This window comes from Dromaius novaehollandiae, chromosome 1 (genome assembly GCF_036370855.1).
Source record: "Dromaius novaehollandiae isolate bDroNov1 chromosome 1, bDroNov1.hap1, whole genome shotgun sequence".
NCBI classification, from domain to species: Eukaryota; Metazoa; Chordata; class Aves; order Casuariiformes; family Dromaiidae; genus Dromaius; species Dromaius novaehollandiae.
The window spans coordinates 133215136-133228118 of NC_088098.1; the positions used below are offsets into that span (position 1 = coordinate 133215136).

At 40.3% G+C, this 12983-nt stretch overlaps 1 protein-coding gene across 2 annotated transcripts in view; it reads right to left on the reverse strand.

The window, feature by feature from the left end:
• PHEX (phosphate regulating endopeptidase X-linked) overlaps positions 1-4693 on the reverse strand; it is a 106865-nt gene extending 102172 nt beyond the window's left edge. For both annotated transcript variants that reach the window (XR_010385380.1, XM_026120672.2), the window contains exon 1: positions 3992-4693. Coding sequence is in view for 1 of the 2 variants with exons in the window: in XM_026120672.2 (XP_025976457.2) it covers positions 3992-4103 (112 nt within the window). In the remaining variant the exon portion in view is untranslated. The remainder of the gene's footprint in view (positions 1-3991) is intronic.
• Positions 4694-12983: the final 8290 nt, after the last annotated feature.

Here is a 12983-nt window from a genome sequence, read left to right on the forward strand (position 1 = left end):
ATAAATAAAAAAGCACACCAACAGAATATTTCAAGGTATCATAACTCTAACAGTGCTGGTGGTTATAAAGCAATTTCTCCTGAAGTTTTATATTGGTCAAGAGAGACAGAAGATATACAATCATAAGTATGTATTTCAATGTGGGGAAATCTTGCTATGAGAAAACCAATGCTAGAATTTAACATAAAGATTTTCCATCTCTTCCTATACTTTCAGCTTCATAGCTTTAGTGACAATTAATGACAGAACTGGCTGGCTTTCACTCAAACTTTCTTAGAAACTGAAAATGGAAAACTATTTCTGGACAACTTACCAGAGCGTGCATTAACTCAATAAAACATAAACTCTCAACAAGCTTTGTAGATTAGCCAAGAAAGTCAATAGATTTTAGGCATATAGAAATGGGAACTGAAATATTGAAGAATAGCAGAAAATATAAGGAAGTGCAAGTACAACTCTAGGAAAAAAAGTAATTAAATAATAGGAATATTATCCATTATTATTTCACATGGTTCAAAGTGTTGCACTCCTCATTCTTTGGGGAGGCTCACTTTTGCCCTCCTTTAAGCTAGCCTTTTAAAACTTGCCCAGATCTTGAAAGTTTGCTAAATTTTTTCTTAAGAAAAAACAAAGAGAAAATGCCAGATACTATTTAATTCTACTGTACTCAATGGAAAATGAGGGAAAACTTAAAAGAATCAGAGAAGGAAAAAAAAGAAATCTAAAATAACCCTCCAGTTTTGATACTTGAAAATAAAATAAAATAGAATCTTAAATGTTTTGTTTCATTTAGATCTTTCTCATTAGGAGCCAATTAAAAAGATAATCTTTGACAAAAATACTTCACTTTTAATTAAAAAGCTACTCTTGATTGAAAATTTTTGCCTGGTTTTGTTCTCTTGCCTTTTTTTGCTATCAGAATTCATCACTACATTATCACCTACAGCAGTGGCTCTAACACTCGGTGTCCCAGCTTCTCAGCATCTGCTTTATAAGCTTATTTCCAGGTGCTTACGCAAATCAACACAATGATAAGGTCAAAAAAAAAAAAAAAAAAAAAAAAAAAAAAAAAACTGAAAGGGGAAAACACATAGAAATATCCGGACACAAATAACGTGGACATTCTTATAATCTGAGAAGTTCAAAAAACTACCAAAGCAGGGGGAGAAGTTACTGAAACATGCTTTAAAGCTGCCTGACTTTTTGCCTTGAAGGAATCAGACAGTGAACTGCTTCCTTTCTCTCTGGCCCGGTCTCCCGAGCAAGGGACGGGTCTGAGTCAGAAGCTTCTGCCCTGCCACAGCCCATGGGGTTTTCAGGGCTCTTCTTCACAAGCTGGCCCCGAGCTCTCTAGACAAAGTCTCACCACAGAGTAGGGGGGACTCAGGGACTCCCTGAGTAGACATGCTCCTAGTCCGGCACCCACCTCGCAAGACAGGACAGCCAGGACGCCCAGTTATGTGCCTGCTAGCTCCCAGCTGAAGCTGCTGGTATGACTGCAGCTAGGCAGGAGGCCTCCGGCCAAGCCCCTGTGTCTCTGAAGGAGGACTGGCTCCTCTGAAGGCCAGTACTCTCCATGTCATAGCACTTGTGCTGGCCCCCAGGGATGCCCACAACTGCACCACAGAAGCCAGGAGGTCTCTCTAGCCGCCTTACTACTGCCAAGCCTCGAGGCAGACTGCCCTAGCTGCCTCCCCCATCAGCAGCCCTGACACATATTACCTGGATGTGCCTACTTTTTCCACCCTAATCTTGTTTAGAACAGGGGGGATTTTTTCCCTTGTTTTTTAATCTTGCCTAGGGAAGGGAGAATTTAGAGAAAACCTCTATGTGCCTGGGATTTCCAAACACGCAGAACAATTCTTCATGAAATGTTACAAAGACCACGTCTCTGCTATGCGGTGACTATACAGCAGGGCTGGTGCTTTCTCTGATGGCTGCTGCGTGCCCAGAAGATCCAGCCAGCCTGAGCTCCTGCATCCACCGCAGCCCTGCTGCTTCCAAGGAGACTCAGGCTTAGTGGGAAAGCACTTAGTGAAGCACCAGCCCGTCTGCACACAGGTGCTACAGACATCCAGAAAATTGCAGAAAAGTGTCCAAGAACCCCAAGCTGTGCTTTAGTACCAGCAGCACAAGCAACACTAAATAGAAATACATGATTCTTCCGGCTCTTTATAGAGCTGTAGAAGAAGACTAGAGGAGGAGAAGGCTGTGGTTTAACTTCTCAGACTGAAAAACTGAAGGGAAGTTGTTTCAGGTCTACAAGAAATGAAAAATTTTGCAGATTAAATGAAAAGTGAAGAAAAAAGGTCATCTTGAGCTGCCTGAAATGCTCCATAAGACCCAAAATTAAATGGTTTCATTGGCTACAGTTTTACAAAACTAAAAAAGAATTAAATTCAAGTAAATTTGCACTATAAAATATAGTGTCAAAACACTGAAATGGAAACACTGGAACATTTTATTGACAAAATATTGAAATGAAACAATTTTTTCCTTTTTTCCTTTATTCTTTCAGTTGAAACTCTCTGACAAATTCCAAATAAATTCTAAAAACATTTTGGTTGACCCAAGGCCAGCATTTTTATTTTCTATGCAGTTATGCCAATGGAAAATTTTACATTGAATCCCTGGGTACAGAATGGGCCTAAGTATGCTTATAAAACTACCTATAAGAATCAATACATTTGCTTGAATTTTCATGTCTGATCTATGGATAAAGAATTCATCTCTGACAAGCTATGGTGGTAATTTTGTATGGTTTTCTACAAGCAATAAATATATGAACAATCTACTGCTAAAAAACTAAGCTCTCAATTAATCCATGGTGTTTGATACTGTATTCTTTTTAAGTGAAAAACATTTATAAAAAAAGTAGAATCAACAGTTTGCACTACCAACATGAGGATCTAATTCTGCTCACATTTATAAAGTGATTTCTCACATACACAAGTTATTTGTGTGCAAATGTTTGTAGAATTTGTTTTAGAACAGGAAAGTACTAGAAAGGGGAGCCTGTTGCTTTAAGTATTCTATAGAAATCCTAGCATAGTTTTCTTTGTTGTGACAAACCATACCTTTCAAAAAAGATCATAAAAGACCTGAGGGAAGCAAAAGACATTCTTACAGGCTATACCTCAAGTTCACAGAAATTGGTGTCAATCAACAGAAGTTAAAAGTTTGGCTGAATTATTCCAAAAGGGTATCTTTCTCTGCAAGCGTTTACAGAATACCATTTTCGATTCATTAACTGGTGTTTTCTGGATACAGATATACTATTCCACATCATTTTAGAGGTGATTCCATATGACACTCCAAAAAAGTCAATCTACACATGATTCCAAACCCTGAAGAGTAAAAACTATTTCCTTCTCCTTTTTTCGCAGTAACAGCTAATAAATCTGATCAAAACAGTTTAATTTCATCCTGGATGCATTTTTTACGATATTTGCAAAGATGACTTTGCAATTCACCTTAGAAAAACAGCAGCAGCTAAAAAATGTGCAAGCATAGACATGACTGAAGCCTTCTACAGGAATTTTAGTCAAACCCTAATGAAAACCAAATGAGGGATCTTTGGGATAACCCAAAAGATTCTGTAAAATGTATGCACTACAGACTGATTTTCAGGAAGTGAAGAATATTAGTCCACACTGGTAATAATCTGCAAGTTAATCAGCATTACTGATACACATAATCTCCCCGTTCTATGAAAGAACCCCATTCTAGCTAGAACACATTCAACTGAGCACACAAATTTAAATTCAGCATTCAAAGTTACGTGAGTTCATGCTGTAGCTGTAACATTTTCATAACAAATCTCTCTACTGGCACATTTCCACTTCAGGGTAAAAATAAAGCAGGAAAAAAGGAGAAGAGACCAAGGTTTTCACCAAAACATGCAGAGGTAAGTCATACAGCACAAACTCCAGCAAAAAGCAGACCAGCTCAGGAGATTTACATTCACATTAGCCTAGAACTTTTCACTTACCCAAGAAAAGCACGGTGCCAAGCACAACAGTGCCGCTCACAAACACACCGAGGGCAATCCGGGTGGCTTTGTTGGCTCTTCTCCTGGGATCCGATACTGTCTCTCCTTCCATCGGGATGGGTTAGGAAGTGCTCAGCCTTGAAGAAGTCTGGTTTCCCTTTGCTGCTGTTGTATCAGTATTTCAACTATTCACAAACTGCATCCACAAGCTCTCTTCCTTCTCTCTTTTATTTACAACTTCAGGTTTCTGTCACGAACCATTTCCTAGACATTTCCTGCTCTCCTGCTTTCTCGCTCTCAAAGGAAAATCATACACTCATACATTAAATACTAGCTGTGTTTTAACTTATCCTCTGACCAAGACTAGGAAAGGAAAGCAATGACCACTATTTACAGCTCTTGCTGCCCGTAAAGTCTCTATGAACCAATCACTTAGCAGTCCCCTTTATCAAGAGTTCAGGATTTCACAATATTGCTGCACAGATGTTTTAGCTATTCAAACATATAGCTATAAACCCTTTACAATCAAAGCAGGATTTCTGATAACTTTTACAAACATGAAACTGATGGAAGGTTTTCCTTTTCCCTTGCACTTATTTCAAGAGACTGATTATTTGCTGACTACAGTTCCCTTTCCGTAAACCATTCCTGCTGCATCAGTTGGCTTCACCGGAAGAGATACCCACTTAGTGGACAAATCCCTTTTTAAAGCTTCCTAAGAGCTCTTAGGATATCATGTAACATTTTATTTGGGGAATTTGGTATGCGACACTGCATGCCAAAAATCACAATCATGCACCACAAAGCAATAATTAGCACAACCTACAGAATAGTGCTGTTTTAAGAGCTAGATTTTTCTTCTTCTTCTTCTCTGGCAAGGTATTTTAGTCCTTACTGATACCTGTGAATCTTAGGAGAGGATCCTACACTTCCAAGTCAAGTACTACTATGAATACAGTGGAAAGTATCTTTATTTGACACTTCAAGTTGAAAAAAAAAAAGTCATATCTATATGGATTTCTCAGTTTCAGGCTCAGTCTTGATGATCCTTTCTCCAGGTGGAGAGGTTCCCTCAATTATTCCATGGCAAAATTTATCATTTCGAAATGAATTCTCTGAGACGACTGTGACATGCAGCCCTCTGGGGAGCTCTCGCTTCCTCCAGAGCTGGACTCTCACTGTAAAACGTGAAGATGCAGGGAGAGGTGGCGGCATGCCTGCACTCCTGACAACAGTTTATGTGTCTGAGTTACTTTTATACTAATTTATTACTTCTTATCTCTGCCTCCACCCATCCTGATGAAAAATTGCACAAGCAGAGGGAAGAAAGAGATACATCATAAGGTGAATGTGATGGCAGAGTAATCAGTTCAGAGGCTGAATTATTTATCCCTGCAAAACAAGCTGAGGCACACAAAATTTCCTAGATCCCAGATGGGCATAAAGGTAAAACCCGCTCCATTCACAAGAAGACTTATATGCTGAAGCCTCCAAAACTCCTTATTTCTGCTACCCCCTCTACGGCATGGCTGGGGTCTGCACTGCCCGTCCTTGTCCATTTTCACCAGCAAGACCCAGAAAAGTATTCTCATCTCTGCTAGGCACAGGGAGGGGGAAAACCACTCATTTCTCTTCACCTGCCTACCGTGCCACTGTCTATGACTTCCATCAGCTGAGGAAGAAGAGGGAAATGAGGATGCTGGGGAAGGGGAGGACCACCTACCTTCCAAGTGGTACAAGAGCTCTCATTCACGCACGCCTCTGAGGGCAAGAGCAGAGCCCTGGTTATAAACAATCCCTGGCAGGACTCTCCGTCGCCAACTCAGATTGAGAATGTATTTGCTCATGTGGGCAGTAGTGAGCTTTCATGTCAGAAATCACCAGAAGGAGCCTCGAAGGGGCTGCCAAGAGGCCAAGGTGTTGACACAGAAAATGCACAGACATGCTGTGATCTCACCCCTTAATCAACTTTGCATTGGCCAGAGCAAATATCAAAAGGAAGCCTCTGACAAGCATTTGTAAGCAGTGGGGTGACAGTGTTCCATCCATGTCAGTATTGAACCAGTGACAGTGCAAACACTGAACAGTTACTTGTCCTGTGCATATTGTCCATCAGTTTTATATCCCCTAATTGAGCAACATTAAATGATTATATCCTCCTTATCCAAATTTCTCCATACTTTATAACTTAAAAGTTTTGCTCCCTAGGAAAGTAGGAACCAAATATAGCTTTGAACATGTGATGTGCAAAGCAGCAACATCAGTTATTTCCAATCTCTCCTTGGGAAGAGTTGGTGGGGAGGAAGGGTTATGGGGAAGCAGAGAAGAGGGAAGGATGGACAGTTCAGTTCCCCCTCCCAGACAGGAACCTTAGCCAAAGTGAAGGTGAGGGCTATGGGAGCATGGAGATACCCAGCAAGAACCAGAAAGCTCCAACTACAGGATTCCTCTGGAGAGTCAACCCCAAGCACTGCACAAACCTGCTGGCAAGAACAACACAAATCAGCTGCCAGCAACAGTATGACTTTTCTAAGCTTGGGTTTGCAGGCTTACTTACAGAGTGGAATAACAAAGTCCTCCTCTCTGGTTAGGATAGCCTGGTTGCAATCTGTAACTCATCTTGGTTTGCTCCAGAGGGTAAGGAACTATGGAATTAGAGGTAAACCACAAACAGCTGCAGGCCCTAGCTGCAAGGGTCTGTTTCTGGCAGTATTTGAAAAGATGCATAGAGCATGCATGAATCAACTTCTGCTACTGCTGATCAGTAACAGAAGTTTAATGTTGCATTTGAAACAGATTTCTGATGAGTGTGCTAGGATTTGGTTGCCTTACTGGTCATAACTTCCAGCAGCTCTTCGGCAGGTACGTGATACATGCCACACATACTGCTAGAACTGACAGCAGTACCCCTGATAGCCCAATAAGACATGTAATGAGGCCGTGCACAGACACTGTCAAACATTCACTGCATGAACACAGGAACAAATCTGATATTTAAATGTTACTTGCACTGAATTACTCAGAAGTGCCTCTGACCAATATCTCACTCAAACAATGGGATCATTCTGGCACTAATAACAATGCCAGAGCAATGTGCTAGCATTTCCATCCAAACCTCGTATGAAATAGCTGGCAAACCATTTGGAAAGTGCTCCAGGCTGAAGCACAGTGAAAGTGTTCCAGCTTTTCTAGAAGTATGTTGTTGCATGTATATGCATGTGCACACATGCATACACACATAAACTCACAAATATGTGTATTACCTCGCTGTTTTGTAAGCAGACACAATCCTCACTTCAATCAATTATGGCAGTGATAAAATCAGGCAAAGAGGGCTGATTAGAACTGTGTGATATTTAAATCCACAAGGCCTATGTGAACTTCTCCTCTCCTCACATAGCCTGGTTCAAGAATGTTCCCATTTCTGAAGGTTTGGTTACCAAATACTTTCAACAGACATACAGAAATCTCACGTGTTTTGCCTAGTTTCCACTGTAAAGTCAACACCAGAGTTACGCAGGCTGTCACCAAACATCCACTGAATGTCTGGAACAACAAAAGAGCCAAAGGTTGGTATATATTCAGCCCAAGATTGCTGAAAGATTGCTTATAGTGAGCATGAGAATTGTAAAAAGTTTTGTCTTGCTTGCATTTAGCTAACTTTAAAACATATTAAAACAATTACTGATATGTTTAACGGAAACAGAAAAATCAGTTCAGTTTTGAAAGTTAAAAAAAAAAGAATCTGTAAAAACATTTGTTTACGCTAACATATTAGTTACTCACAGAAGATATTTCCTCACACTGTCCCCGTAGCATGCATTTAAAGAACTGCCCATCTGGGAGGCAGTTGACAAGTTACCTTACTGGAATTAGTTCAGCTTGACAGAAGGAGTTCAGAATCAAAGCACCATAGCTGTGACAATGCCCTAGTGAGCATTTTTCACTCATAGTGAGAGGAAGAATATAGCTGCTACCATACTGTTGGAGACAGATCCAGCAGACAGATGCAGCTTGAGCAGCTTCAGCAGAAAAGCACAGAAGTACGCTGCCTGTGAAATGAAGGAGGTATTTGGAGGTACGTGCTAACTTGGTTGAAACAGATTAATTAGTAAGAATCAGAGTCAAGGCCATATTTTATTCCATTTCAAGTATTCTATTATGGAGCCCTGAACTTTATTTTTTTTTTTAAAGCTATGCAGCTATTGTAGCCAAAATTGGCCAGCTTATCTTTAAGCACATGCAATGTGCTTGAGAAAAAACCAACATGTTGCATTTCCAAACAGCTTGATCATTTGTCCTTAGGTCTCTCAGTCTTATAAACGATACTCTCTTGGCTACAAAAACCCCCAAATTTCCACACTGCAGCCAACAGCAGCCACACTTTGGCACGAATTGGTCCTTTATTCATGCAACAGAGACAGCTGGAAATAAATAACTCCATTGCTTTCCACTGGTCCAGCCACATCATGAAAATTTCAGTGCAGCTGTGAGAATATAGGTCATTAATTAAGAGCCAATACAGAGCCAACAGGCCTTGCAGTGCTCTGAACATTGCTTGTGGTAAGCTTTTCCACAAACAGCCTCTTTCATATAACTGCAAGTGTTGAAACAACACCCTGCAAAGCAGAAAACTGTCCTCCTACACTTTTAATTCCCCAAATTATTATATATATATTTTTTTCTTAAGCAGGCCAAGCTATTCTTATTAGTCCAAGAAAAACTGCTCTGCTGTAGGGAACATTGCTTTCTCTGACCAAAAGGTGCTTGTATGTAACCCAAACAGCAACTTACTGTGAAAGCCAACATCTGGTATGATTAAAGTTAAATCACTCAAGTTCACATGCCCTTTTAGAGCTGCTTTTAAAAAAAGCACTTTAATGAAACAATACATATGTTCTCAAGCCAAAAGAAGAACTGCTTTAGGTCTTCTGGTAATTTTTCTTCAAGAAGTACATTAGATTATAGCTAAACAAAACACTACTTTTCTTAAAGGCCATGTTCACACCATCATAAGAACATGCTTACAGATAGGCATCACTTGTGCATACTCTGCTCCTCATCTGTCATCCCACTGCACAGATTAAAAGTGGAGTCCATGTCCTGTGTACATGCTGGCATGGATTGTTAGGTTTGTTAAGATTGTTTATGTACAGTGTGTGTATACGTAAAAATACCATGGAATATCTCAAAGCAAGTTTTTGACTTTGTTCATATGAAATAACTTTGAACATAAGCTGAAAAGCACTGAAAAACATTGCTGGGATATGCAACACTTAAAATGGCTGCAGCAGTAGGTGCAGTGGTGTACTCTGGACATGGGTACTCTGTTCTTTCTTTCAAATGCTGTATCAGAGTCTCTGAAGGTATAATCATGTGATTTGTTCAGACCAGATGTTCCGTCACAGCTTTTTTTTTTTTTTTCCACTACAAAGAATATTTATATGAGCAGTAAAAGCAATGAAGGTTGGTTTCAAAAAGAGTTTCTCTCTCATGGATGAATTTCCAGGTGTGTAATGAGAAGTATATCTGCAGACATTTGAAATCAGAAGAGGAGGAGAGGCACCCGACCTGGATGTGTCCTTCGGTATCTACCAAGGTGATCATCCTACTGGGCCCACCTGTCTCTCAGAGCAGCAAGACTGTCTCTGTGAAAGCAACAGCTGTTGCCCGCCCCTACACTTAGATCCCCAAAGGTGTTAGCACATCTGCACAAATTTATTGTCAGAAGAGGCAGAGCTCAGAGACAGCTGGAAGCCAGAAGCCACTGCACCAAGAAGTGCCACTGAGCAGCTACCAGGGGTATCCTGTCACTGTGAGAGAGTACCCACTCACTTGCCTCTGCAAGAGACCTGAAAAATCATGCCCCAAACTCCTCAGTGATTCCCTATCCTAGGCAGTAGAGTTAAGCTGTCTCACAAGGCATAAGCTCTGGTGACGGCTCTTCTCACGCAAAGACCATTTGTCACTTTTGTTGCCACCACACATTCCCTTCTGTTTACCAAAGGCTGTACTCACACTGAAGCCTTTGTAGTGGGAACAGACTCTTTTCCACCCACGGAAAAGGTATTTTTGAGCCCAAATCCCCTCTGCCAAATCTGGCTGAAATTGGCCAAAAAAGTCAAAGGTTAGCAAGTAAGGAGGGGGGTGGAAGTGGGAAGACAGCGAGGGAAAGCGCAATTACATAAGCTCCATTTTCAGAGGAAAAGAGTCTGTCTGAAAAGCCATTCCACTCTTCCAAGTTTTGATACAAGCAGCTTGGGATCTTCCTAAATTCATTTTTATTTTAATACATTTTACTCAAGTGGATTCTTTTTCCTCTCCCACATCGCAAAATGAGATTACAATTAACTTTGCATATAGTTAAAAGCCAGAAAAATCTCACATTAAGCATGCTGCCCTCAATATTGTGTCCCATGACAACAAGAGACTTTGTGTCAAGATTTAGCTGAGGTATTTCCAGCTATTGTTGGTTCATGTCACTATCTTAATACTGCTTCAGTGATTACGCCTGTATCTAGTTAACTACCTACAGCACACCTCCAGAGAGTTTAAATGCATTTGATCACCAAGTTCTCATGAAAGGGAAGGCCGAATCACTTTAGGTTGAAACCACAGCACAAGGCCCCAGGGGACAGAGTAATCAAGACCAAATGTTTGTTTTCCTTGAGTCACAGAAGTCCCCAAGAACCAGAGTCAGGAACTAAATGTAATTATCTTTGTAAACCAAATTGCTATGTCTCCGGGAGCCCTTCCCTAAAGTTTCTAACATCTTTATCTAAAATAAAGATCAGTGTGGTTTTTTTTTTTTAATTGGCACAAGGCTATAAAAGACAAAGATTTGTCAGTCCCTTTCATTTTTATGTATTTATATCCAAGCCTGATAGAAAAAAAGTCTGAGTAAAGCATGTGGACACTTGCACAGACTATATGCCATGTTCATACATACATTCTCAGTGTTTTGTATTTTCATTAAATCTGAAATGAGCAGTGTATTAACGTCAAGCTTATTTAAGGCTTGGGTAGAGGATTTATCTAGGACCTCCCCCTCCCAAACCTCCCCACATGTAGTCATTTTCTTTTGTGACTTTTTTGCATGCACTGGGGTAGGAAAGCAGGTGTTCTAGATTACTTTGTTTCAGTTTCTAGTGTCACTCAAAAATTACATGAGGAAAGCACAAATCTCAAAGGGGCTTTTTTTAAGCAAAAATGTCAAACATTGCTTTTGCTCTGGGTAGAAATATTTATCTTAAGGTTAGCTAAAGGTGCTCATACGCTCCTATCTCTGTTAGTAAAAGACAAAAATGGAATAGAAACTGAGCAGTAAAGTTAGTATTAGAAAGGTGATTAATGCTTGAAAGGGGAACCAGAGACTCTCAGATGTTATACTGTTGAGGACAATCACAACTTTTCCTTTTTATCCATCAAAAGTCAACTGCATGCCAAATGCATGACTGCAATAATGAAAATTTGAAGGGATGCTCTGAAAAGGAGGGGTGTGGATTTGCAGCTACTGAGAGCTCCATACATTACTCAATTCTGCTGCAGTACTTGGTTCACACTTCCAAGAAGATGGTGCTTTGTATACGAAGAAGAGAGAGTCTGGATAAACATCTTGTAATTAGCACCATGTACAGCGATGAGATTGGCCAGAACATCCTAATAGAATCCACTTTACTTAGGCAAAACTCTACAGCCAGGCAATATATTCCAAAAAATGAACTAGAGGTATCGTGGCCTTCACAAATAATGGGTTTTGAAGCAGCAATTGATGAGAGAAAATACGGGCTTGTAGCGTCATGTTCCACCTCCCCAGCCCAGAGAGAAAGATCCTCACACTCAGACTACATCTGGGCTACGAAGCATGAGAGAATTTCCTACAGAATTCCCAAGCATGACTCCATCTAGGACAACCTGGAAGTACCTTCATGTTCAGGGGGCTGGGGCCAGAGAAGGAACACAGATGCAAGACCTGAGTCAGAATTGCAATGTATTCAGGACAGAGATCAGATGTCAGGCTGTGCTGTAGCACAAGCCAGCATGTATGGACATCATCCTGCAGCCCAGGGCATCAAAAGGTTGCAGGGAGACCCCTCTGTTTCCTCAAAGCTTTTCCTTACACCTCCTAGTGTCTGTTTAAGACCTGCTCCTCTTACACAAATTCATCTTGACTTTCTTAACTGCTACCAAAACTTATTACAGAAAAGTGGTTTGAAATGAGGCTCTGCAGGAGAATCCTAGCTTTCCACTGAGATACTGGCCTTCACTAGGAGTAACTAATTCCCTCTGCAGTCACTAATCACTCCTTCGAGAGAACCAGAACAAGTATCAGGAGTGATGCAGACACAGCTCATTTCATTATCGGCCAATCACATAAACTCAGGGTCCCTTTCAAGCTTTTTTTCCTATGATATTGTGACTGCATTTCCTTAGAGAATTGCAGCCGTTACCTTTGGAAAACATGCTCATAGCAGGAATCACATATGTTTTTAGCTTTTCATAAAATCTTTCGTGGGTATGCTGTTTTTGTTTTAACTGTCTAGTTTTCTTCACTGTATTTAGAGATAAAAGCAACTATAACACAATATTGTAAGTTACAAAATGCTGACTAAAAAGCATCTTTTTGTTGCATGAATTTGGAGGTATCATAAAACATTCAAAGCTATTAAAATGTTTTTTTTGATTGGCATGACTTAAAATGTATTTTAGTGGATCTGAATTTTAAATGTATTTGAATGTTATTGGTTCACAACTGAATGTGCGAAAAAAGCCCACACTTCTGCAACTCACTGAAAAAAAATATTCAGCCACTATCACCAGACAGCCAAGTTCACCAGCATAATCTAGTACTATGCTATGCTTTTTTCCCCTCACTTTCTTGAATGAAATCTGTTATGCATGGCAGCGTCACTTCTGCTAGATTAAGGAAACCACCGCATAACGCTTCATTGTGGCCCACAAACTTTCTTCCAGCTGTAGCTCACTGAGCAGT